Raw genomic sequence first — 25,080 nt, 5'->3', positions numbered from 1 at the left:
ATGATGAACATCGGCACAGTCTGTTTAGAGTTGCCTCCTCATTCACCGTCCTGCTGCTGTAACTAACAAGAGCACCGCATCTGCAGTTAAAAGCAGTAAATAGACTATTTGCTTCTGTTTGAGTAACGCTTGCTGAAAACAGAAGATCCCAGGGGCCTCATGAAAAGGTTATGTATGCTGGTTTTCACACACACGGTGTGATGTACATAAATGAACTTGCTGTGAGAATGTGCGGGCCGCTACGCAAACCCTAGAGCAGCTGTGACAATGTGCAGGATGTCGGCAAAGTGTTTTAGGAAGTCATTTATTTACTTTAAAAAAACAAAATGAAAGTATATGTTTGTGAGCTCTTTTTAAAGATGTGTGCCTTAGGTGAGAATTAATGTGTTTGGGGCCACAGACAAGACATTACTGAGAGAAACACTAACGCTTTGTTGGTTTTGGTCTTTTTATGGCTTTTGTTGACAATACCAGACATATAAAATATCGCCAGCCTTATCCTTGAAGGCAAGGTTGGTAATGTAGAAAAGCAAGCAAGATTTGAAAGTAGCATCTCCTCGGGGCTCCGCCCACACACCGCTGCGTCGCTGCTTCAGAGCAGAGCGGAGAAAGGACCGACATTTGACTTCATGTCTCATTCACCGGTAAACAAACAGCTAATATTATCATACTGAATGTTTAAAACATATATGACTACTGTTAGAAATGCACTACAACGCGCATTGAGCTCAGGCTCGTACACGGGAGGGGTAGAGTACACGCAGCGGGGCGAGGAGGCATTTCATTGGTTCTTTCCAAGCGGACCGTGAGACAGTGATTGGTGGGCGTTGTTACAGGATCACAGCAGCTACAGATGACAGATCTTTTTCACTCCTTTTTCAGAGCCCATAAGTTATTTACTGCTGTTGGGGTGTAAAGACCTTTTCAAACAATATATAAAAAAAAGTGTATATTGGAAATAGTTACCAACCCTGCCTTTAAATAAACAACGATTTGGATCCATTGTACACATTAAACTTTGATTACTATTGCAGGTCACTGAGGGATCATGAGGACAACATGCTAAAACATCATGACAGATAGAACTATTTTTGTACTATCGTCTGTAATGCTTGTGAGATGATTTTTTTTTTTTTTTAAAAGGTCTGGCATGCTAGTTTGTGAACATATTCCCCTCTAGGGAAAAGCATGCAATGACAGCTGAGCGACGAGAGAAGCAAAGCTCTTTGCTACGACTCAAACATGTCATGGGATGTACTTTCAACCCACTGTAATATAAATGAGAACAGGAAGTGGGTTGGTTGACCTGGATGTTCTTCCTGCATGGTGGCTCTCTCCTGTAGCCATGTAAACCTGACCCACATTCCGGTGATTATCCAGTAAATGACCTGTCGTCGATTCATACTAGAGTGACCCCTACTTCTACTAAACTCCTGAAAAGCGCACTGGATTCCAATTCAGCCAACACAACTTTATTTATTGCATCAGTATATTAGGATACTTTTTTTCAAAGACACCCAACATGCAAACAGACACATGTAAACACCATAAAAAAGGCACAAGGATCTGTTTACATGCTGCTGATTCACTAATGCCAGAAAAGAACAGCAAGAATTTCACTATCCCATTATACGCGGTAATAGGCAGAGGACAGCCGACAGAAAAGACAACTGAACGGGAAAATGGCAACAAAGCACAGCCCAGCAGCCTCACTCTACGCCCTGCGCAAACACAATTACTGCTTCGAGGCATGTGTGTGTGTATGTGTGTGTGTATGTGTGCGTTTGTTTGTGCGGTGTGTGTGAGTCAGCCCGCTGGCTTGACTGTCGGCTTTTTCTCTAAATAGGCGATGAGGAAGACAACAACAGCAAAGAGCCATGTCAAATTGATAATCCCTTAAATTCTTCAGAATAACGTGGAGTGAAATGTAAAAACTAAAGGACATTTAGCCCTCCAGGCTGCAACGGCAGGACCGCGGGATTACGTGCGTGCCACTGTGTTGCTAATAAGAGAGGATAATGAAAACTTAGAGGTGACGTGGGGCCCTGCTGTCATGTGAAATATCAGCTTAATCCAGGTCCATTTGACGCTGTGTCGCTTAAGTCCACTTCTCTCTCTTTCAACCTCTTTCTCGTTTGCTTCTCTGCTCTTTTCTGTCGGGCAGTTATTTACTCAGACTATTAATGTGGCTCTTTTAAATAGAGGCACTGGGGGAATATTAACATGAGAATGAAGGTGTTGTTCGAAGGTATAGCAGCTGCCTGCTCTTACTGTCTCCGCTTATTAGTCTTGTAAACATAATCAAAATCGTGTACAGAGCAGTCAGGCTTTCAGAGAGACTGTTCACAGAACCGTGCTTTGTACATTCTGTATCTTTTGAGCTGAGTATTCAGTCCTTTAACACATTTCTATGCCCACAGAGCCACCGAGGCAGCTGAGGACACTTGGGAGAGGACTTGGCAAGTGTTTAAAGTTTGAGCACATCGTCCCAAACTGCCCTGGAAAAAAACAATGTACGCTGGAAACACAGAGAGGAAGAAGACTTTTTTTTTTTTAACGTTGTAATCGCTTCTGAATGTTTTATAGGGACCCCCGAGCCCGGAGGATAAGCGAGACTGACATTGGCATTGAAAGAGAGCAGGGGGGAGACTGAGTGCTTGAGATAGTCGGGAATTATGCGGCGCATTCAGATGTTTCTTATGATGTGAAGAGTGCTTGGCGTTTATCTCAGCATACTGGAGATGTACTGTAGCACTCATTACAAGCCCGATTCTATGAAGCGTCTACACAAGAACACAAGTGTGTGTGTGTGTGTGTGTGTGTGTGGGGCATCCACCCACAAGAAAAAGAGGGAAGAACATACAGCTCTAAATCAATCCCCATGCATCTGTCTATACTGTATGTATCGGCATCCTCCCTCCTACAGCCTTGCACTTCTTTACATGTTTTTAAATGAGGGATACTTGACTATCCTCTGAGCACAGGATCACATATTTATGGATATACAGTCTGTTCTTATTCTTTCCGACTGAAATGAATTAAATCAAATAACTAGAACTGTTTTGTAGAGCACGCAGTGCTACTGAGGATTAAGGGATTTCTCTGAATATGATCATGTATAATTTGTTTGTTTATATTACTTTATGTTAATTCATCTTTCCTTCTACTTTTTAATCATTTCAAAGTCAAAGCAGGGACGTCGAAACTAATTAGCTACTGACAACTTTTTCTTTGTTGACTTTGCTGTATTGTGCATTGCGGCATTTCTTTAAACCAATCACAATCGTCATGGGTGACGCTAAAAGCAAGATGGAGCAACGGTGCCGCTGCAAAATAGTCTCGGGAAGGAACTTGCGTTGGTGGAACATGTGCTCGTGCAACAGAAAACTCCGATTGGACAGATAGTCTAGCTAGCTGTCTGGATTTACACTGCAGAGATCTGAGGAGCAGTTAACAGTCGGAGCAGTCGACTCCGACCTGCGGCCCTTTGCTGCATGTCATCCCCCCCCCCTCATTTCTTCAGTTGTCCTGTCAATAAAGGCCTAAAAATGCCCAAAAAAGAATCTAAAAAAAAAAAAAATACAGTCCAACAACTGTTAATACACAGGTATTTCTTTGAGTGTAGTCCTCATAAATCGACCTGAGTTTAGAATGCCAACACAAAGAAAGCGGAAGGTAACGGACATCTGGCCGAAAATTAGGGACATCCGGCTGACTATCCGGTGGCACCTGAACAATCCGGGATATATGAAACAACGTCGATATATACAGACTGCTGTTGCATAAATACATTTGAAATGTAGCCGCCGGTAGCTGATCCAAGCCCTCATGTTTGAGCGTGTGCTGTGTTACCTGCGCAGCAGCAGTTTGGGGTGGTTCTTGCTCTCCAGGTTGCGGTCGATGAGGTCCGACAGCAGGTGTTTGAGGACGTCGGTGGCGTACTCCAGCCGCCCCTGCAGGGCCGTCATGATAAGTGAGGCCACGTTGCCGCGGTCCCTCATGGAGAACGAGCGCTGCATTTCCAGTGTTCGGATGAAGGTGAGCAGGAACACCTTGTTGTTGATGAGCTGGCCAAACAGCTTCAGGGCCTTCTCCACATTCATCTGGCCGTTCCCTGACACCTGGACAGGAGAGGGCGAGGGAGAACAATGCGTTAGTTAGTAGTGCTAATACGTTACCACTACTAATTTCAATATTAAACGCACAGTAAAAAATGTCCATAGTAATGAGCTGAATGTGTTTTGAAAAAGGATTGTTGCTCTTTAACTTTCATCTTGACTTTGTCTCGCACAAAATAAAGATTTCTTTTTCAAAGGCACCACAACCCCTCACTCATGTTTCACTCCAGGCAGACATAAGTTCCCACTCACAGGGAGTAAATGAGAAGATCTTAATCAATTATTGACCCGGGTCTGTTGGAAAAAAAAGAAGTGTACACTGAGTTAGCTGCCATTTCACTTTCAAGTCAAAATGTCAAATAACTTGCCAGAGTAAGACAATCCCAAGGTGACAAAACTCGCTTTACTTGAGTGTACGTCGCTGTTTGTCAAAAAGTTTGGATATCTTATTTGAGTCCTTTTGCTCACAAAATGCCTAGCTTATGCAGACAATTGTACCAGGCAACTTCTTCCTGGTAAATCCCAATCCCACCCTGCATAACACACAATCAACAAATAGAATGGTGGACCCCTATCACGATGAATCTCTTTATCCCTGATAGCTTCATCCTCTAGATTCCACTGTGTGTGTTCCACATAAAATAAACTCATTTCACAGCACCACACTGGCCCCATGAAGAGGAGTGAAAAGTGTTAACCAGCCAGTTTTTCCCCCAGTGGAGGAACCCACAGTCCTGCTTGAGGATTGGGAATTACTCAGTTCATTACCCCTCATACTGCAGCCACTGGTGGATGAAATAGCCATGTGTTGGGACCCTGATTTCCATGAGGGAGCTTGCATGTGAGGTGTATATATATGTGTGTGTATGCTGCCCAGTATTATTGGGTATATGTGTGTCCGTGTGTGTGTGACACCAGAGGGTAGAAAGTATGAGTGGCATCCTTTTCCCCTCAAGCACTTTGCCGCTTATGAAGGTTACCCTGCAGGGAGAGAGGTAAGGGCAGAGTCCCTATCTCTCTTTTTAACCTCAGTTTGACTTTCTCTTGCCTATTCTTTATGCATTTGCATTTCTTTATGGTGGGATGTAACTAAGTGCATTTACTCAAGTACTGTACTTAAGTACACATTTGAGGTACTTGTACTTTACTTGAGTCTTTTCTTTTCATGCAACTTTCTACTTCCACTCCGCTACACTTCAGAGGAAAATATTGTACTTTTTACTCCACTACATTAAGATTTAGTTACTAGTGGGTGCCTGGCAGAGGCCACAGGTTCAATTCCGACCTGTGGCACATTCCTGCATGTCATTCCCACTCTCTCTCCACTTTCGTGTCTAAGCAGTCACAATAAAGGCCTAAATGCCAAAAACATAATCTAAAAAAAAAAAAAAAAAAAGATACTACTACCTTGAGCTTTAGTTATTAGTTAATTTACAAATTAGGACTTTTGCAAACAAAACACATGTAGTTTATGAAATACGATGTTTTATTATAAATTAAACTACCCAACAATATAACGGCCTACAAGTCCAGCTGAAAGGATTAGACCAGGTTACCTTTTTTAAGCCAAGGATCCCTTAACTGAAAGAGAGATGGAGCAGGGATCCCCTACTACATACTGTACATTGTATAAAATGATTAAAAATGATTAAATTGGGCCTACAATAACATGTAGGGTGGCCTAAAGCCTTTATACATAACTTTTTATGGTGCATACAATACTAAGCTTTTAAAATCGTCTAGTAATTGTTGGCATGGTTTTATAAATCATGTTTAAATGTTAAACATACATGTGGTACAGTCAATCCTTAGGATGAACTGCATCTGTGGATGGCCTTAGAGACTACCTTATCTATAGGCCAGTAAGCCTATCATCAGTGGGGATTTATATTTGCTAATAATATGTTAGATTCATTTTAGTTTTTAATTTGGAGACCCCCCTGCTGTGATGCTGAGGACCCCCTAGGGGCCCCGGACCCCCTGTTGAAGATCCCTGGATTAGACCATTAAACACAGAACTGTTTGCATCATTTCCATTTTCTAAAATGTGAGGATTTTTCTGCATTGAGTACTTTTAATAATTTAAATACATTTTCCTGATGATACTTAGATACCTTTAGTAACATTTTCAATACAGACTTTTACTTGTAGTTGTACTTGAGTATTTTAACAGTGTGGTATCTGTACTTTTACTTTAAGTAAAGGATCTGAATACTTCTTCCACCACTGGCATTTGCTGCCTAGATGTCTCAGTCATCTTTCTTTCAATCCCTCTCTTTCTTGCTGTCTGTCTTTCTCTGGTTACCTCCAGTTCTCTGAGGACAGGATGATCCTCTATGCCGGGGAAGAGGACCCTCATAGCGTATGTCCTGTAGTCCAGATGGGGGATACCAGCTCTGTCCAGGTCACTGGTCAGCTCATTGATGTCTGTTTGCAGCTCGGCGAAGGCTGGGAGAGAAGGGAGACAAGAAAGAGAGAGAGAGACCGGTTGGAGGGAATCCTTGAGACATGCAGCATGAGAATTAAAGCATTCTTTAATCCCCAGGGACCAAAATACGTGAATTCTTCTTATCTTCCTGGTGTTTACTATCATTATCATGAAGCTGACAGTTAAAGCCCAAGATAGTCTTCATGTCAGGGAAACTCAATATTTCACATCTCTCCTTTAAAAAAACACAGACCTCACCCTCTCTCACACACACACACACACACGCTCCCCTTTCTCACTCAATTTTATCTACCAGCCGGTAAATTGGCTGTAGCTAAGGCCCCATAAGAGTGTGTGTCATCTCAGTGTGAGGCTGCAGGTGAGCACTAGTTAATTGGCTCCATCCTGACTGACTCCTGTTTGGGCCCACGGCTCTGTTGCTCAGCTTCGCCGCCTGTGGGGAGGCTCCCTGTCTGCAGCCTATCACAGGAGCAGCAGCAGTCCCCTAACACCCTCCTCAAAACTCCGCCATCTCCAACCAGTCTTAGCCCTCACCTCCTGGCCCCCTGAGACTCCTGGGTTTGCACACCAACACATGGGTACACATGGAGTGTATATACTCATAAGGAGGAACCCAGGTACCCATCTAAATCCAACCCCCAGGGCAGAGCACTCCTGGCCACTGCTAATGGTTAAAACATTAATCTTCCCTTTCCCAAGGCTGCCTGTGTGGGACTGTTTCCCCCTGTTTGCCTGCTCTGTCTATCTGCCTGCCTGTCTGACAACAGCATCTCTCTGTTATTAGACCATTCTGAAAGTTTGCTGCAATCGGGTGCTTTTTTCCCCACTGTGTGATAACACTGGGAAAGCCGATCAGGGGTGGCTGGAGGGGATACATAATAAGGTCCTATAAAAGCAAAAGCAAAAAAAGCAAAAGTACCATCTCAGTGATTGGCTATAATGACCTCCGATGATGACAACAGCGGCCAATCAGCAGTTTTTATCTGAAAGCATCCATGTAAAACTGACTCTTGGTGAATTGTGATTTTCTTTGATCACAAAGTGTTGCTTTTATCTTAGTTAATGGGTGTTTTTCCTCAACCCCTCTTGTTTAGTTCATTTGCTTTTTTAGGGAGCCTCTTGTAACATCTGGCCAGGGACCGCAGATGAAACTATATTCACAGAAATATTTATTAAATATACACCGTCCCTGTCAAATAAAATAAAGATAAAGATGTGGTCCTCCTATTGGCTAGCAGGTCAAAGGTCAGATGGACTACTGTGCCCTCTCTTAACCTCGAGCCACAAGGGAGAAGTGTGTTTCAGAGCAGCTCTTTGTTCAATACTGTTGCAATGTCACTGTCGCTTAACAGCGTTCATGGGAACAAAACACAGGCATGCAAACGCACACACACACACACACACACACACACACACACACACACACACACACACAGGTATAAAGACACGCACTAGATGCATTAGATAAATGTGGAATCACCCCTCCGGTTAAGACGTGAGTAAGATGTAATAAGCATAATGTGCCTCTCGCTGGGAGGAGGTTGGGGTTACTCTAATGAGAAACTCTGTATTCATGTGTCAGTTTGTGTGTGAGTCTGTATCCAGCATGCAAACTAGAAAGCAGTAAGAACTGCAAGGACTCACAACATGTCGAGACGGGACGCACGTAGGCCTAACTGACTAAACATATGTGTTGTGATATACAACCAGGATGACTTACTGACCCAAATTTGATGAAAGTTGAACGCATTATTTACGGTAACACAGACAACCAGTTATTTACTTTCTGTACTATATGCAGAATTTATGCCTGTCATGTGATTACAGTCTGCACGAGTGAAATGCATTCACCAGCCCCATTCAACCACATGAGTGATGGAGCAGTCTCTGAAAAGACTGGCTTTAAATGGAGCACAGTTAGTCTGGATCAATGGAAGTACCTTTCCAGAATAATTGCCTGACATGTCCCTCACTTTCCTCTCTATGTGTGCTGACGTTCTCAAACTCTGTTCGCTTCGGGAAACAACAACAAACTTCGAGCTAGCAGGCTACATACTAAAAATGGCAAGTTTTGAAGAAAATTTGGATAATGCAATAGCCTAAGGCAGGCTGGTTCTTTCGGGCAATGATTATAAAGATTTACAAAGAATATATTTACAGCATTTACTATCCAACTAGGATGTTTCGGGACCGATTGGTGGGATTGCTGTGGGCGATACACTGTTAAGAACAAATTAATTTTAACCATGTATCCAGCTAGTTTAAATAGCTCACGTTACTGTATTGTGTCAACAGTTAACTTCATTTAATATTGTATGTGGCATTTTCTTTTGTGGGTTGCAAATGTTCCACCAAAATAAGTTCGTTCCCGAGACTAGTTTGCAGAGCCAGCGTCGCTGCGTCCGGAGCTTAGCGCTGCCCAAGACGTGTGTGATTGGTTTAAAGAAATGCAAACAACCCAGAGCGTTTTTTTCTCCTATACCAGAATGTATGTGTGGTGTAGCCAGACCTTACTCCGCAGCGCTGTGGAGATAGGTCTGGCAATGTGAGACTAGAGCAAAGTAGACCCATAGTCACCCTAAAGTTTAACAGTAGGCTGCTACACAGCTCTACACTTGGTCTGTCTGCCGACTATACTGTTCCAATACTAACCTTCTTTGCACTCTAGGGCAACTCGTGACTCCAGGTTGTCCATTTGCATCTGCAAGCGCTTCAGAGTGAGGTCATTTTCGCGTGACTTTCGCTTGTATGCAATGAGGACGAGGATGACGATGATGAGGAGGAGGCCTCCACCGGCGGCGATGCTGACGATGGCTGGGAGGGTCAGCAGGCTGTCAGACATGATGTGGACCGCACCAGGAGAGACGTGGAGACCACCTACCTGAACCTGTGGAGAAACACAAACACACATCATCGCAATTAATATTTAAGTAGTTGTAGTAGTTGTCCTCGGGTCAAATTTGACCCATTTTCAAAACGTTTCTATATGAGAAATTTGGGTTTCTATCAACCAAACTGTCAAAAAAAAGAAAGTGGATGGTTCCATACAACACTCTTCATAAGTGAAATAAATGATCAGTTCACTCCTTTCATTGAATTTGGGGGTTTTATAAAATTTTATAGCATTTAAAAAAGTTGATGAAAGAACAACAAAAAAACATCGGAAAAAGTGACAAAGACGTCGGAAAAAGTGACAAAAATGTCAGATGAAGAATTTGTTGTTTTGAATTTTAAATTTTGACCCAGAAAAAACAAAAGGTTGCATGGTCGACAGGAAGACAACACAAGGGTTAAGAGTAAAAACACAGAGGGACGACGCATCATGTTTCAACAAAATTCTGGTCTTGAGATCTTTATATCACATGATAACTGATTCCCAGCAATGCATGAGCCAAATCCTGCCAGAACATAGTTAAATATTGCCTGCTGAAATTGATACTCAGTGCAAACACATGCGGCCACCGCCACACTGATGTTGAGAGGGAAATAGTCTGGGGCTTGCACTCAATAAGTGAACAGGCAACTAAAAATAATTGCAGTGGATTCTAGCAGAACCTTTTGACAGCTAAAGCACACTCATGCTGGTCTCCCTTTGACCTCTTTCCTTCAGCTGAATGAGCAATGATGAGAGCACGAATAATGGAGTTTAGAGGCCAGCTATTATGAAGAAGAAATTACAATTACAGGAAATAGAGTGGAGGGAAAAGTTAGGAAGACAGACACTAACAAACACATCTTCCATACTGACCATCACTTTGTATTGTCCGGTGAGGTTGGGCGGCTCACACAGCAGCTGGTTCTCAGACACAGTGACCGAGCAGGGAGTCTCACCAATCAGCACAGTGTAGTTAAGCTTCACCCCTCCTGATGCTGGGGGAACCAGGTTCCTGCCCTGTGGGCATGCAGAGATGGACACAGGGGTACGAAATTAGGGGGAAAACTCAGACACACAAACACATGGCTCATTGAAGATGAAGGCAATTTTAAAAACCCACAAAGCCAATATGTCTCCTAAACACACTGTAAATTACATCCCTGGGTTTGGGGCACAGCTGCGGCCCAATGTGACTCCATACTGAGATCAAACAAGGTAATATATTTCACAGGGGCGGTAAGTGGGGACAGCTGGCAATCAGGACAAAAAAATGAAATATATTCCTCAACGAATTCTACGTCTGTCAGTTGCAAGACTTCTTACAACCAATATAATGAGAGAAATAATCTAATAGAATATATTTATTTAGCTGATGGTGATATCCAGAGAAAGTAAGAATACTGTGATAAGTCTGCTGTGGGGGTTGAACCAAGCGGAAACTTCCATATGTGAAAAGTGAAGCCAATGCGGAAGTCCACTGGCACCAAAAAAAAGTGTGATTCTATAGAAGACTATGGGGAAGTGACCCATGTCATGCCTTGGTTTATTACTTCAATAAACTTTTTAATAATGACTTTATGGCCTCAATCGCTAGTTTCAAGTCTTCTTGAATGCAGCAAGATGTTAATTTTTGTAAATTATGGTCCCGTTTATTTTAAAATAGACAATAAAGCAGGGGATGCTTTAGGGGCGTGGCTACACACTGACCTGTCAATCAGAACATAGGCTTAGCAATGCTAACCATGGCACTGTGTACATTACAATAGACCTGAACTTGTTTTTTGGTGTTGTCCATGTTTTCATCTTAAACTTTGACCCTCTTACTGTGTGTTTTCACTTCGTCAAAGTTGATTGGAACACTTGTGGGCGCCTAGAAATGTTTTTCTCCGTGTTCTGTCAACCTAGCTAGCTAGCTAGCGCTAGCTGGTTAGTGGTAACTTAAGAAAAATCTGCCGATTTTCAAACAGCTGTGTGTACTGCCGTACATGCTGACGAACGGCACTGGTACCCCGAGGTCCGCCCTTTTGTCCAAATGTAGTCACTTCTGGCTTCCAAATACCAAGGTGGTGACAACTGAAATGCAAACTCCTGGCTTCACTGACGCTAAGTCCATTCTTTACATACAGTCTATGGGTTAAACCAGGAAATGTTCTGTAGATTTATATTTTATTATAGATTTTTTTGGCCATTTTAGGCCTTTATTTGTATATGACTGCTGAAGACATAAAAGGGGAGAGAGAGGGGGAACGACGTGCAGCAAAGGGCCGCAGGTCGGAGTCTAACCCGCCGCCGCTGTGTCGACGAGTAAACCTCTATATATGGGCACACGCTCTACCAGGTGAGCTACCCAGGCGCCCATGTTGTGTAGATTTAAATGCATAGTAATCTGTACTTCCTGTACCTTGAGAATGATGGGTGAGCCAGGTTTTTGCTCCAGCACACCGGTGGCGCTGAGGGGCTCAAAGTAAGGGTTTGGGTAGTAGAGGAGGTTGGTGTTGTTGTAGACCAGCAGCGCCTGGACGTTGTTAAAGATGAACCCAAACTCGTCTGCGTGCTTTACTGTGTCCAAACCTGGATTGTACTCTGCCATCAGGGAGGGGGCGAAGCAACTCATACAGGTGGTGTTTATTCCTTTACACACCTAGGGAGAATGAATAAAGACGGGAGAAAAACCCACTTTTTAAGATGCTATTGGGGAAATAATGTACTCAAACAGTCTACGCATCATGCTATGATAGTCCGAGCCCCCTGAAATGAAACAAGAAATGTGATTCAGTCATCCAGGATAAACTTAAGACAGTTCAGCAAAGCCAAGATGTTTGGTTTCCTTTTTTCCTCTGGCTCCAAAGTAAAACACCAAGTTTCAAGCTGATCCGTTGTAAAGCCTTTTGTTTGTTTTAAACTAAAGCGTAATCTTAACTGAAACACATTGGTATCAACACACACTGCAGGGAGCTCCCCAACCTAATAATAGGCATATAAAAACCCTCATTCTTTTTAGAGAAAAGGATTTATTGTCTGTCATTAAATGCACCTTCATTGTAGAGGAAGCCTCCGTAAAATCGGAAATAAATTGCAGCTACTGCTTCGCTGAAAAACACTGGAGGACAACAAGCACAAAGGATGGAGGCATTGCGCCTCTGTCTCCTCAGGTAGAATTTGAGCTATGGCTCTTTTATTAATTTTCTCCAGTTTTCCCAGATGAGAGACCTGTCTTCCATCCATCCTCCCCGGCTCAGCTCTAGAGGGAAGGGGGAGAGAGGATTGATTGCTGCACAACGACTCTGCTCGGAAAGGTTTTTATCTCCTTTCGCTCGCTCCCAGCTCACTCTCTCTGGGGAAGAAACTTAATTAGAGGTAAATATCATCAAAGCTGGTGAATGCTAGCGACTACCACGCCTCCTACCTGTTCTCTGCTGCTCGGGAGCAAGCCAGGGAGATCAATGCAAACTCATTGTGTGTAGCCAGCATGGTGCAAGGTGAGTGTAAAGCTGCTTACACACCAACACCGTGGTGTTGCTACTTTTACTTAAGTACAAGATCAGCACACTTTATTCACCAGTGCCTGTGTATGACTTTAGGCTGCAACTAACGATTATTTTAATCATTGATTTTTCTGTTGGTTATTACCATCATCATTATTTTCTCAATAAGTCCACTAATTGTTTGGCTTTTTAAATGCAGGAAACACTGAAAATGTCTGTTAAAATGTCCTAAAGCCAAATGTGATATCTTCCAATGTCTTGTTTTGCTCAAACAACAGTCCAAAACCAAAGTTATTCAGTTTGCAGTCATATAAAAACAGAGAAAAATCACAAATCCTCAATTTTTGAGAAAATGAAACAAGAGAATGTTTGGCATTTCTGCTTAAATATTGACCTAAACAATCATTTACTTTCAACCAAATTGCCCCAAAAAGAATTGTTTAAATGGTTTCAAAACAGTATCGTGACTAAACTTTGACATGTACCAGTCTGTGATCCACTCAACATCCTCTGATATTAACTATTAGTCAAAATAAATTATAATTTCTGCTTTTTTTAAACTCAAAAGTTAGGTATAATATCATATAAATTAGGTTTATTGACCATGAGTTAAAAAAAAAAAAGTGTTGAAAAAAGTGACAAAAACGTTTAAAAAAGCTTCAAAAGCGTTGAAAAAAAGCGCCAAAAACTTTGAAAAAAGGGCAAAAAAAAGTTCATTTTCAATTTTGACCCAGAAAGACAACGTGTTCATGGTCGACGGGAAGACAACACAGGGGTTAACTATATCTGTGGATGGCTATCTTACCTACTGCATAGGCCAGCAAGCTTACCAAGAATGTTGTTGAGGTTGTTGTTGATTTTACGAATAGGCCGATTTATCTTTGCTAATAATATGCTGGATTCATGTTAATGTATACTGTAGTTTCCAACATCATTTATTTTTATGGGGGAAAAAACTTTCAACTTCCAGTGACTCTGAGGAGCTCCTAGGGGTCGCGAACCTCCTGTTGAAGATGCAGCATGAGTGGCCAAATGGTTAGCACTGTGGCCTCACAGCAAGAAGGTTCTAGGTTCGAATCCAGGTCATTCCAGGCCTTTCTGTTTTTCAGTTTGTATGTTGTCCCCATGTTTGTTTGGGTTTCCTCCGGGTGCTACGGTTTCCCCCACCATCAAAAAACATGTACTAAGTTCTCCAGTCAGTGCCCTTGATAAAGGCACAGATCTGGAGTTGGTCCCCGGGCGCTGTAAATGACTGCCCACTGCTCCCTTGAGAATGAGAATGAATTCCGCTACATGTATGTGTATGTGAAAATAAAGTACCTTTAAAAGATCACTGGTTTACAGTTTAACACTGCCTCAACAGCATTTAGGAATAGATCATGTGAATTTCTTTACCCACTAGTACAGTATCTTCAGTATCAGTATACAGGAATTAAAAGGTTTAACGGATTAAAGGGTTCAATGTTAAGTTTGACATGGGCTGCTTTCTTACTGTTGGCATGGTGACATGTTACGTAGACAGGCCCAGATGCTCCGACAGCATCCTCGTGACTGTCACGATGGAACAGCGAGGCATTTGCAAGTCAACTACAGCTCTGACTACAGTACCATCTGCTCTGCTGGAGATGGATACTGTGAGGTTTTTTTTTCTTCTTCCGACACTGTCCTCACTTTCTCTCTCTCTCTCTTTACTTAAGTAAATCCTTCCCTTCGCCGAATCCTGTCAGGATAGAAAACTGCCATGTAAGATGTCTTTCAGGCAGTGAGTGTGACGTGTCAATACAAAGCGATGAGCGGGTAAAATAGTGATGGGTAAATGGGTCATTGTGGGATTTGATAAAGAAAATGGGGCGTTTGAGGTTCCTCTGTGGCTGGGGCGCTAAAGGGCTATATTTCAGAATATCACGACACCTGTGCATGACTTTTCTGGCCTTCAATAAGTGGATTTTAGGTATTTTGTATTAATGTATAGCACATTCTGCATACTCTACAAAATTATTTATAGAGCTTACTGCATTTCCAAACACTCTACTGAATGACAAGACTAGTTTTCACCCCTTCATTTACTTCTCAGCAGGATGCTACAATGTATGACATTACACTGCTTTGATTCCACAACATGCTGTTTTGCTCTCTTTCTGAATAAAAACAAAATCCTGTATATTACCCAATTCAGAGTGTACAATAAAACATCCATTCCTTCAGGCCATGTGAAGAAGGAAGCTACACATTGTTCAGCATTGATAAAGTGAACTGATGTCAACAGATAGAGAAAATAATTGGAATCTTGGCCTCATCTGTCTTCTTTTCTCTAGTGTTGGATGGAGCCTGGGTGTTTTAAGGCAGTTAAAACTCCAACCCCTCTGGCTGAATACATTACCATGATCTACTCTGCTGCTACAGCCCACTCAACCATCCAAAGGTCTCTGGCCAGGGTAGGAATCAGAGAGACAGAGGGAGAGAGAGAAAGAGAAAGAGAAAGAGAGAGAGAGAGAGAGAGAGAGAGAGAGAGGAATAAGGGATAAGATTATCTGGCCGTGGAGATGCACGTAGGAGAAATGTGAGGGGTTGCAGAGCCAAATGTCATCTGGAGGCTAGCTAGTCACTGGCTATTTCGTTGTTCCTGTACTTATTACTCCTACACTTTCTATTTCCCTGCCTTCCTGCTGCTCCAAATAACTAACCGCTTATACTGGCATTAAAAGGCAGGGTTGGTAACTATTTCCAATATACACTTTTCAGATATATTGTTTGAAATGGTCTTTACACCTCGACAGCAATAAATAACTTATGGGCTCTGAAAAAAGGCGTGAAAAAGATCCGCCATCTGCAGCTGCTGTAATCCTGTAAAAACGCCCACTAATCACAGCCTTGCAGTCCACTTGGAAAGAACCAATGAAATGCCTCCTCGCCCCGCTGCGTGTACTCTAACCCTCCTGTGTACGAGTCTGAGCTCAATGTACGTTGTAGCGCATTGCTAACAGTAGTCATGTTTGTTCTAAACATTGGGTGTGATAATATTAGCTGTTTGCTTACCGGTGAATGAGCCATGAAGTCAAATTGCGGTCCTTTCTCCGCTCTGCTCTGAAGTAGCGACGGGAGGGGTTAGACGGAGCCCCGAGGAGATGCTACTTTCAAATCTTGCTAGCTTTTCAACATTACCAACCCTGCCCGTAATTCTTACTTGGGCTTAGATCCGTCCATAAATGTTGTGTGGTATTTAAGTTAAGCTAGTACAAAGCCAAAGTCAGTGGTTTCATTTTCCTCTAAGATGTGTGCCACGCTGGAAGTAAAAGAAATCATGAGGGTGAGGGTGTGACTCATTTCAAACATCCTCTGTAAGCACTGCTTGATGCATTAACAAGTGGCTCTTCTTCTCTTAAAGTCAACATCGAAGCCACACAACACAGATGTCAAAGAGGGAACTGTGGTGGTAGCCCTTTACACTGTGGCTGTCAAGATGCCATGATGATTCAATGAGCCACTCATGATGCTGATACTGTTGAGATGTCATTGTAAAACACATGCATGCAGCGTAAAATACAAAACCTCTGTGAACATGTAAGTTGTAAGTTCTGAGTGTCCATTACCATTGCCTATAGTAATAGTTGGCGCCTTAAGTGGTCAGGGTATTAGACAATCAGCTTGATTGGCCGAGACGTGATAGGAGCCTCACACATCCATGCTGAACACTTTCTATGATCAGCAGCAGCTGCAAATGCACCTCAAGTGTTACAAATATGGTGGATGTAATCTTTCTGGGACAGGAAAATGTTCCTGAGCAGGGAAAATAACCCTTTTAGCTTTGATGAAGATTATGATAAATGTTTCAATTGTGAATCCTGTGGCAGACACACAGCATTTCACAAAGAAAATTGTCTCTTTTTTTTCCCTTCCCTCTCCCGGTTTCTTTGTGAATCTTTGCAGGTGACACGATGGAGGGAGAGTAGAGAGGCAATTTACAGGCAGACAGGTGATCATTTCAAGGCTGGCTGACAGACAGCAGCTCTTATTGCTATAGGCTGCTCTGCTGTTTGCCTTCCTCCAGTGACAAAAGGGGAAAACGGTAGACGGGGGTGGGGGGTTCGGGATGAAGGATGGGTAATTGTAACCTCAGCATTTAATAGAAATTCATTCTCTGTAGCTGTAGGGCCAATCAACACAGTGACACGGGCTTCTTTTGCGAGGCGCTAGGTGGGGAGCTGGAAGAGACGAGGCAGGGTGGAGATGAACAACTCTTTTTTCAAAGCCTCGGGAACTGACAAATCAGACAGCGCGGCACCCACACACATGAGTCAAATCCCATTTCGCCAGGTCTCCAGAAGTCTCTCGCTCACCAAGTCACTTTAGTCTTCTCTAAACATAAAACGGCACGGATCCATCTTCTACTTGTAATTACTATAGATGGGCCGATACCATTATTTGCTTCTGAATACCAATTCTGATACTTGAACTTGCGTTCGGCCGATACCGAGTATAGATCCGACACCAGTGTGACATATATTATGTTTTAACAGCCCTAAACTACAATCCTTGTATGGATGTGATATGATTGTTGTCGGGCCTGGCTCAGCTTAAACTCTTTATAAAACATGAACAAACACGAACAATGAACGTCACAGAACCTTTTTTTGACAGTGAGACATAACGGAAAAAGAACATAAAAAAACAACTTTAAAGTAGATTTTCTTTAGGGCTACATTACGTGGTATCGGATCGGTGCATAAACTCCAGTACTCGCCGATCCTGATACCAGCATTTTAGGCAGTACCGGAGGGTTTTCCGATACTGGTATCGGTATTCGGAACATCTCTAGTAATTACTACTGTTTCATAACTCACAAAGGTCTTTGAGGGAAACTGTGTCCTTACAAGAAGAAGCACAAAAGGCTTACGGCAGAATTAGGATTTTTAGTAAAGGAACATTCCCTAAGCAAGTTAGACATTTAAGGCCAATTTTAGAATACTAATGTCAGGGATGGGAGGTTGGAATTGCAGAGGCGGAGGAGGTACGTTTGGGACAAATCTGTGTGGAATTCTACAAGTCTGACATGGCATTGAGGAGTTTTTTGTGTACGCATGCATGTGTACTAACCTGTCCTAAGATTCTATAAATGAGGCATGAGATTTAGGCAGCTATATACAAAAGTGTAATGTGTAAGACTGGCTACAGTATGTGCCAACAGAGCACTTTTCTTTTACATATTCTCCTCCTTCTGCCCACCTCTCACACTCTATCCTTCCCACTCACCTTTGGTCCATTCGTCTGCCCTCCCTCCAATGCAATTTGTAACGATTTCCCACAGCCAAGACTTTGATTATACACAGGCTCTTTATGCTGACCAAAGCCTTCTGACCGCAGTTAATCTTCCATTGAAACCCATTAGGAGTCTCCTTGCCCACAATCACGCACACCTCCAACATTCCCCCACACTGACCCACCCACACCCTTTTCCCTCAAACTCTACCCATCCTCCATCCAGCTCCATTACCTGCAAAAGTATTCTTAAAAAAAAATTATTTTTCCTTAAACAAGTGAAAAACCCTGAAGAAGGCCGTTTGTGCCGATACACGTGGGTTGCTGCCCAGTTCTATGCTTTAATGTACTAAGACTTCAATATGAAATAGCCATTTAAATTAAGGCTTTTTAATTTTTTTTGCAAGAAGAGTGCCTTGGACCTTTTTTGATCTTTTGAAAAAATGTTGTTCAGGAGGACTAGTGCGACAGTAAAACCCACCAGGGCTTAGCAGGTGGGGGCTGGGGTGTGGAGCGGAGATTTAGACAATTTAGGGTAAACTCTTAATTAAATACTGCATGCAGACCACTTTCAGTGCCAGCTGCATTATTCAGACGCTCGTTGGAGTGCTTGAGAAGACTGGGTTGAAGCAGAAGTTAGGAAAGCGTAGAAAGCTGCAGGGGCTCTTAGGAAAGATAGTACTTTTTTTCCCCACCTAAGCTAAACATCCCTTAGCTTGCTTGTAAAACAGTATTTGGTGAGTCAAGCAGGACCTTGTTACATTTTCCAGCATGATGTGTAAGTAGTAGTAGGTGTATTCAGGGAGTACATTCTGTACTCGCCCCATGGTTAAGATTATAGTGGTTCTTACATTGACAGACTCTCGGCCGGCGTATTTGACTCGGATCCTGGGCTCCTGAACCACGTCCAGATTGGTCCCTGTCACCATCAGGGGGGTGTGGCCACTGAGGAAAAAACACAAGTAGACACAATTTACTCCACAGGTATTAAATAACCATGTTTGTCGATTGCCGTCTCATTTCTCTACCTTATCTTTTTTTTTTTTCCAATTCAAGAGAAAAAGAAAGATAGATTTTAGAAACAGGAAAACAAATAAAGTAAGTGAGAAAAAAAACAAAAAGAAAGCCAATCCAACTAAACTTTCTTACCCTGATCTACCTGTTCAGAATATTCACCATCAGTCGTTAAATAAGCGCATCAAACCATCTTTCATCCTCCCGTTTCTTTTAGGAGATAACAGCCTTTGGAGCTGGGGGATGATTAGAGATGCTTTTTAACTGACTTCGCCGGCTACAATCAATTGGTGCAGATTTGTGTTTGAAATACCAAAGCAGCTCAAGCTTATAAGGATGCAGTGGTGGTCCTGGGCTTACAAAGCAGCACTGCTGGATGTGCTAGCTCTCCCGGCAGCTCCTGTTTGGGTTGTCGGTTTGTTGTTTTTGTGGCGTGCAGAATAAAGATGATATCAGGCAAGAGCTGTTGCAATAATAAATGTCAGATGTCTCCGTGGTATTAGGCTCTGGGTTCACTCTAACACTGTGGATAATGAGTTACTGCAAATGGACATTGTTCTGTCAAAGCTCATTAAATGATATATTCAGCTACTCACACACTGAATGCTATCTATCCATCTAGCTATCCATCTAGCTATCCATCCTACCTACCCACCCACCCACCCACCTACCTACCTACCTACCTACCTACCTATCGATCTATCTATCTATGTTTTCAGCATTTCTGCTGCTTCAAGTATTCTTCTAAAATACAACACATTGCTTGTTGAATTCAAAACAAATGAAAGAAAATCATCTCCAGCATTCTTTTTTGAACATTGAACTGAAACGGCACCACTAAAAAAATGTCATGACAGTTATATTTTAAAGTGCAGTTTTCTACTGATATTAAAGATCTCCGAGTGTCTTTTCACTATGCGTTTCACAATGTGTTTATTGCCCCAGTTGATACCCTGATATTTTGTGCAGCCCTACTATCTATTTATCTATCTATCTATCTATCTTTTTTTTAAAGCAAAGAAAGATGACAATATCATGTCCTTCCCTCTCTGCCTCCCTTCATCTCTTTTCCCTCTGTGCCATCACACTGTCTCTAAGCCCGAGCCATCTGCTGTAGACTCACACCCCACGATAGCACATTGTTCTACTAAGTCGCTGTTTCGTCTTTATCCCTCTCTTCCTTTTAATTAGTAGTGTATGGTATGGTATGGTGTGTGTGTGTGTGTGTGTGTGTGTGTGTGTGTGTGTGTATCTATCTGCCAAAGACGTTCAACAGATGGATCAACATTGAGTTCGATAGGAGAATCTCAGTCTCAACAGTAACTATCCTCTCCAATCTGTGAGCTGTTGCACTTCTATCAGATTCAGACTAATTGGAAGAGAACTGCTCAGTAATTGAAAGTGCAATATTGACTTGTGTCTGCTTATTGCCACTGGCCAGGACTGGCTTGGACTGGCTGGCTCTAAAGCTCTGGATGGGGGGGAGGAAATCCTTAGTCTGGGTGACAGAAGCTCAGTGTTGGTTGGTGAGGATGTGGATAAAATAACATCTCACAGTGTAAGTCTGGATCAACAGAAGTATATTTCCAGGGGAATTGCCTGACATCCACATGCCGGATCTCCCTCACCTTTGGCTCTCTGTTTGTTGCCGTTCTCAAACTCTGTTCGCTTCGGGAAATAACAACAAACTTCGAGCTAGCAAGCTACACGCTGAAAATGGCAGGTTCAGAAGAAAATTTGGATCGTGCAATAAGGCAGGCCTTCTTGGTTCTTTCGGGGAATGATTATAAAGATTTACAAAGAATATAACTGAGACGTTTTGGGATCAAATGGTGGGATTGCTGTGGACGAAGTACACACGGCGATACAATGGTAGCAGCAAATCACGTTTAACCATGTATCCAGCTAATTCAAATAGCTTACGTTACTGTTTTGTGTGAACAGTTAACTTAATATTGTATGTGGCGTTTTATTTTGCGGGGTGCAAATGTGCAAATGCACCAAAACCATTTCCTTATTGAGACTATTTAGCAGAGCCACCGTCGCTGCGTCCGGAGCTTAGTGCCGCCCAAGACGATTGTGATTGGTTTAAAGAAATGCATCTATCTTCAAATGTATGTGCGGTGTAGCCAGACCTTACTCCACAGCGCTGTGGAGATAGGTCTGGCAATGCGAGGCTAGTGGAGTGTATATGGTGCAATACACATAAGAAAAGTGTTGTGACTTTACCTTGCAATGCTCCAGTCTGGTTCGATGCGCTGGACGGTGGGGTCTTCTATGTACTCGAAGGTGAGGCTCTCCCTGATTTGAGCGTGGTCCACGCTCACACTGATCTGCACTTGGCCGACCCCAGACAGTGAAGGGGCAGAGTAGCACACTATCTCCGTCATGGTCCGTCTACAAGTAAAGCATAATAGGAATTATTTACATCTGTATAAAGCAATGGGCGTCTGTATGAAAAGCAACATGTGAGTGCAGAAAGTATCTGCATGTTTTCAAAAGTCAAACTGAAGGTACACTTTATACATGATTTATCAGAGCAAAAAACACCCCCTACAAGAACAGCATATATTATGTGTTTTGTACTTCTAGTCCTGTTCTGTAATTATCTCTGTATTATAATTAGTTAGAACACGGCAATAAACAAGTAAACCTGTTATTCCATGGTAAAAATAACTAAGAGCTCTGATAACTGCATGGGGGGGCATTTGTAATACAAACCCTTAAACATGGTACATTATTCAGAGTTCAGAGTTTATTCAGAGTTTACCTCCACCTATGTTATGTCCTACTGTGCTTTCCCCTCCCCTCTCCACGGCTCCATGCGCTACCTGCCCACCCCCTGAATTTGTCCCAATTCATTAGCAGAGGAGAACGGCCCCCACTATCCTTCTCTCCCTCCCGAGCCAGGAATACAGTGGAGAAACACAAACCAGTAATTAGCCCCATATCTCATTAAAGCTGGCTTGACTCCTCAACCTTTAGAACATTACAGCAAGACTACTTAAAATAGATCCATACAGGAGTGGAAAGTAGAGGGAGGGTGTGTGAGAGCAACTCAGAGAGGGAAGGAGGGACGGGTGGAGTGAGATGGAAGAAAACAGAGTGAGAGACAAGAGAATAGAAAAGAAACAGGGGAGTGAGACAAGATGGACAAAATGATAGAAAGATAGAATTTTAGTGTGTGTGTGGGGGGGGGGAGGCATGAAAAAGAAGAAAGAGCCATAGGAGAACCAGGCTTTCTGGAAGCTATTATTACATGGTTTAATGCAGTAGGTCATCAAAACCTTATTAAGATTTACACAACTTTCTGAGAGAGGGAGCGAGGGAGGCTTTCCCCTCGGGGATTTCTCAGTAATATCAAGAGGGGGGGAAAAAAATACAAGAAAGTCGTGCAATATAGCAGCTTCTTTAATGGGAGTAATACACATTATCTTGGGAATACTTTTTTTTCTTCTTCATTTTCTCAAAGCAGGCTATATAATAACATCGTTCAAATGTTGTAGGTGTTTTAAAAATGTAAATATGCAAACAAAAATTATTTAATAATAATGACATATGAATAATAATGAAATGTTACTGTTGCTCTTTACTTTTTTGTTTTTACACTTTTTTAAAGGGGACATATAATGCTCATTTTCAGGTTCATACTTGTATTTAGGGTTTATACTATAGCATGTTTATGGGCTTTAATGTTCAAAACATTTTTTTTTCAATACTTGTATTCACCCTAAACGCTCTATTTTAGCACCTGTCTCTTCGACAACCCCCCCCCAAAAAAAAAAAAAAAAAAAGAGCCCAGTCTGATCTAAATAGTCGGTGTTTCCGGTTATTTCACATCTATGCTCTCTACATCTCTGCACCCTCATTGCAGCCGGGGAATGACTGTAACGGCACTTTCTACCTATATACCTATATACAGTATAGTTGTGACATCACAACCGTACGGAAGTCCTGATGGCTAGTTTAAAGGCACAGTTTCTGAATAGAATTTATCTGTGTTTTTGATACTTTCACAGTATTTATATAGCACCTAAACCTGCTTTATAATAAAAAAAAAAAAAAACTTTTTACAACATGTCACGTTTAAATCACTTAATGTAGGGGACAACTTAACATTCACAGTGAGTGGATCAGTTTCACCTCCTAAAATCCACAGTATACTGTAATGATGGAACTGTTAACTGTGAAATTAGAATTTGTGTCTTTCATTTGCACTTTACTCAATTAGTTTCCACCTCATCTTAATGTGCAAGTACGATAAAAAGCCTTTCTCCATGAATAGTCTGTGTTAAACAAAAGCCTGATCATGCAGTCTGTTTTAGCAAATTAAACTTTATGGGCTACTAATAGCACTTTTATGGTTTAAATGTGTGCAAGAGGAAAGTCTCACCCAAAGTACTCGCATGTCTGGTTTCCAAACTGAACGTTGACACTGCTGCCGGCGCCAAGGTTTTCTCCCATTATGGTTACTTTGGTGCCCCCAGACTCTGGACCTCTGCTCGGGGACAGACCTGTGACTGTGGGAGTCTACACAACAGAGAGATGCAAAGAAAGAGAGGTTAACAGGGGCTGTGAGAGCACAACAAAGGAAAAGGGAAGGAGCAGAATGAAAGAACAAAGCAAAGGACCAAAAGGCAGACTAAAAGATGGGTATTTTCTCAGGTAACACAGTTAACAGTTCTGCATCTTTTAGTCTGCCTTTTGGTCCTTTGCTTTGTTCTTTCATTCTGCTCCTTCCCTGCTCTGTGGTACCTCTTGAAACCTTCACGTGTAATATCACAGATCCCCAGCAAATTACAGTTATCCATATTGCAAGGCCGATGGCAGTAGAGTGCAGCGCTGGTGGAAGAAAAGAGGATAAAACCAGGAGCTCTTAGATTCCCTGAGAGATCCTCCTCCTGTGTGTGTGTGTGTGTGTGTGTGTGTGTGTGTGTGTGTGTGTGCGTGAGCGCGCATGCTGGGTTGTGTCTGAGTGAAGCTTTTTAAAGACAGTCTGAAAATAACTAGTGTTTACAGCTGCAGGCAGCTAGCCCGCCTTCACACAGACAAATGGAGAAATATCCAAGCAGACAGCCTGTCGTAATGTGAACACATGCGCATACGCAGGCACACACACACGTACACAGACAAGCACACACGCTGTGTGCTGTGTGCACAAACATAAAACAATTTAAAAACAACTAAATGCACTCGGTGTCATTTACGCTGCCCTTTTGCCAAGTGTTAAAGTATTGCTGGCTGAAAGAGATGTGTCTTATAGTGAAAATTGAAGAACGCTTCTGTGAACGTATTTTTTTAATTTATTTTTTGAAGGTGGCCTGCAATAAGAGTAAATCGCAAGTGGTGGCAATTCTAGTGTCTGCTAAGTGTTCTTTGAGGAATTCCACTGCTGTAGCAATTGCAACATCGGTGAGAAAAAGCAGCCGAGCATTTACTACAGAGCCGAGATCATCAAAACTGTCAGACTGACTTGTGACTTCCAGGATGCAGGCTAAAGCAGGTACCCTGAAAACAACAGTAGTAATTACCGACTGCTGTTAATTGTTATGGGAGTGCTAATTGTGAAGGTGTGAGAGAGCGCAAATGGAAAAGTAGATTATCTGTTCGCTGCAGGCTGAGCAGACAGCAAGCGACAGAGATGGGGAAACGTGTGCGTGAACGTGCAACGAGAATGGGGAGGAGATAATGTTCACCTGCCGGGTGCAGCGCTGCTTTCCATTTTAGCAAGTTGATTCTTCATTTGCCTTTTTTTGTCCTCTCTCTCTTATGACCCTGTCCAACCATCCAATCACTTCTGATCTAGTATTTTCGTTTCCCACTTTGTACGAGCTATAGCCTACAGAATTTACCTAAAAGCACAGCAAGAGCTCCAAGAAATCT

The 25,080-nt window shown here is 42.4% G+C and overlaps 1 protein-coding gene across 1 annotated transcript in view; it reads right to left on the bottom strand.

Annotated features, from left to right (window-relative positions):
• The window catches only part of plxna2 (plexin A2), a 209,552-nt gene that overhangs the window by 32,960 nt on the left and 151,512 nt on the right, over positions 1-25,080 (bottom strand). The window contains exons 15-22 of the mRNA XM_031290478.2: positions 23,591-23,727; positions 21,427-21,594; positions 19,035-19,128; positions 11,844-12,083; positions 10,316-10,459; positions 9,220-9,454; positions 6,424-6,566; positions 3,853-4,121 (exon numbers count right to left, since the gene is read on the bottom strand). Of these exons, the coding sequence (XP_031146338.1) occupies positions 3,853-4,121; positions 6,424-6,566; positions 9,220-9,454; positions 10,316-10,459; positions 11,844-12,083; positions 19,035-19,128; positions 21,427-21,594; positions 23,591-23,727 (1,430 nt within the window). The remainder of the gene's footprint in view (positions 1-3,852; positions 4,122-6,423; positions 6,567-9,219; positions 9,455-10,315; positions 10,460-11,843; positions 12,084-19,034; positions 19,129-21,426; positions 21,595-23,590; positions 23,728-25,080) is intronic.

This window comes from Sander lucioperca, chromosome 12 (genome assembly GCF_008315115.2).
Source record: "Sander lucioperca isolate FBNREF2018 chromosome 12, SLUC_FBN_1.2, whole genome shotgun sequence".
Classification (NCBI taxonomy): domain Eukaryota; kingdom Metazoa; phylum Chordata; class Actinopteri; order Perciformes; family Percidae; genus Sander; species Sander lucioperca.
Note: the sequence above shows the minus strand (reverse complement) of the source record. Positions and strands in the feature narration are given on the sequence as shown.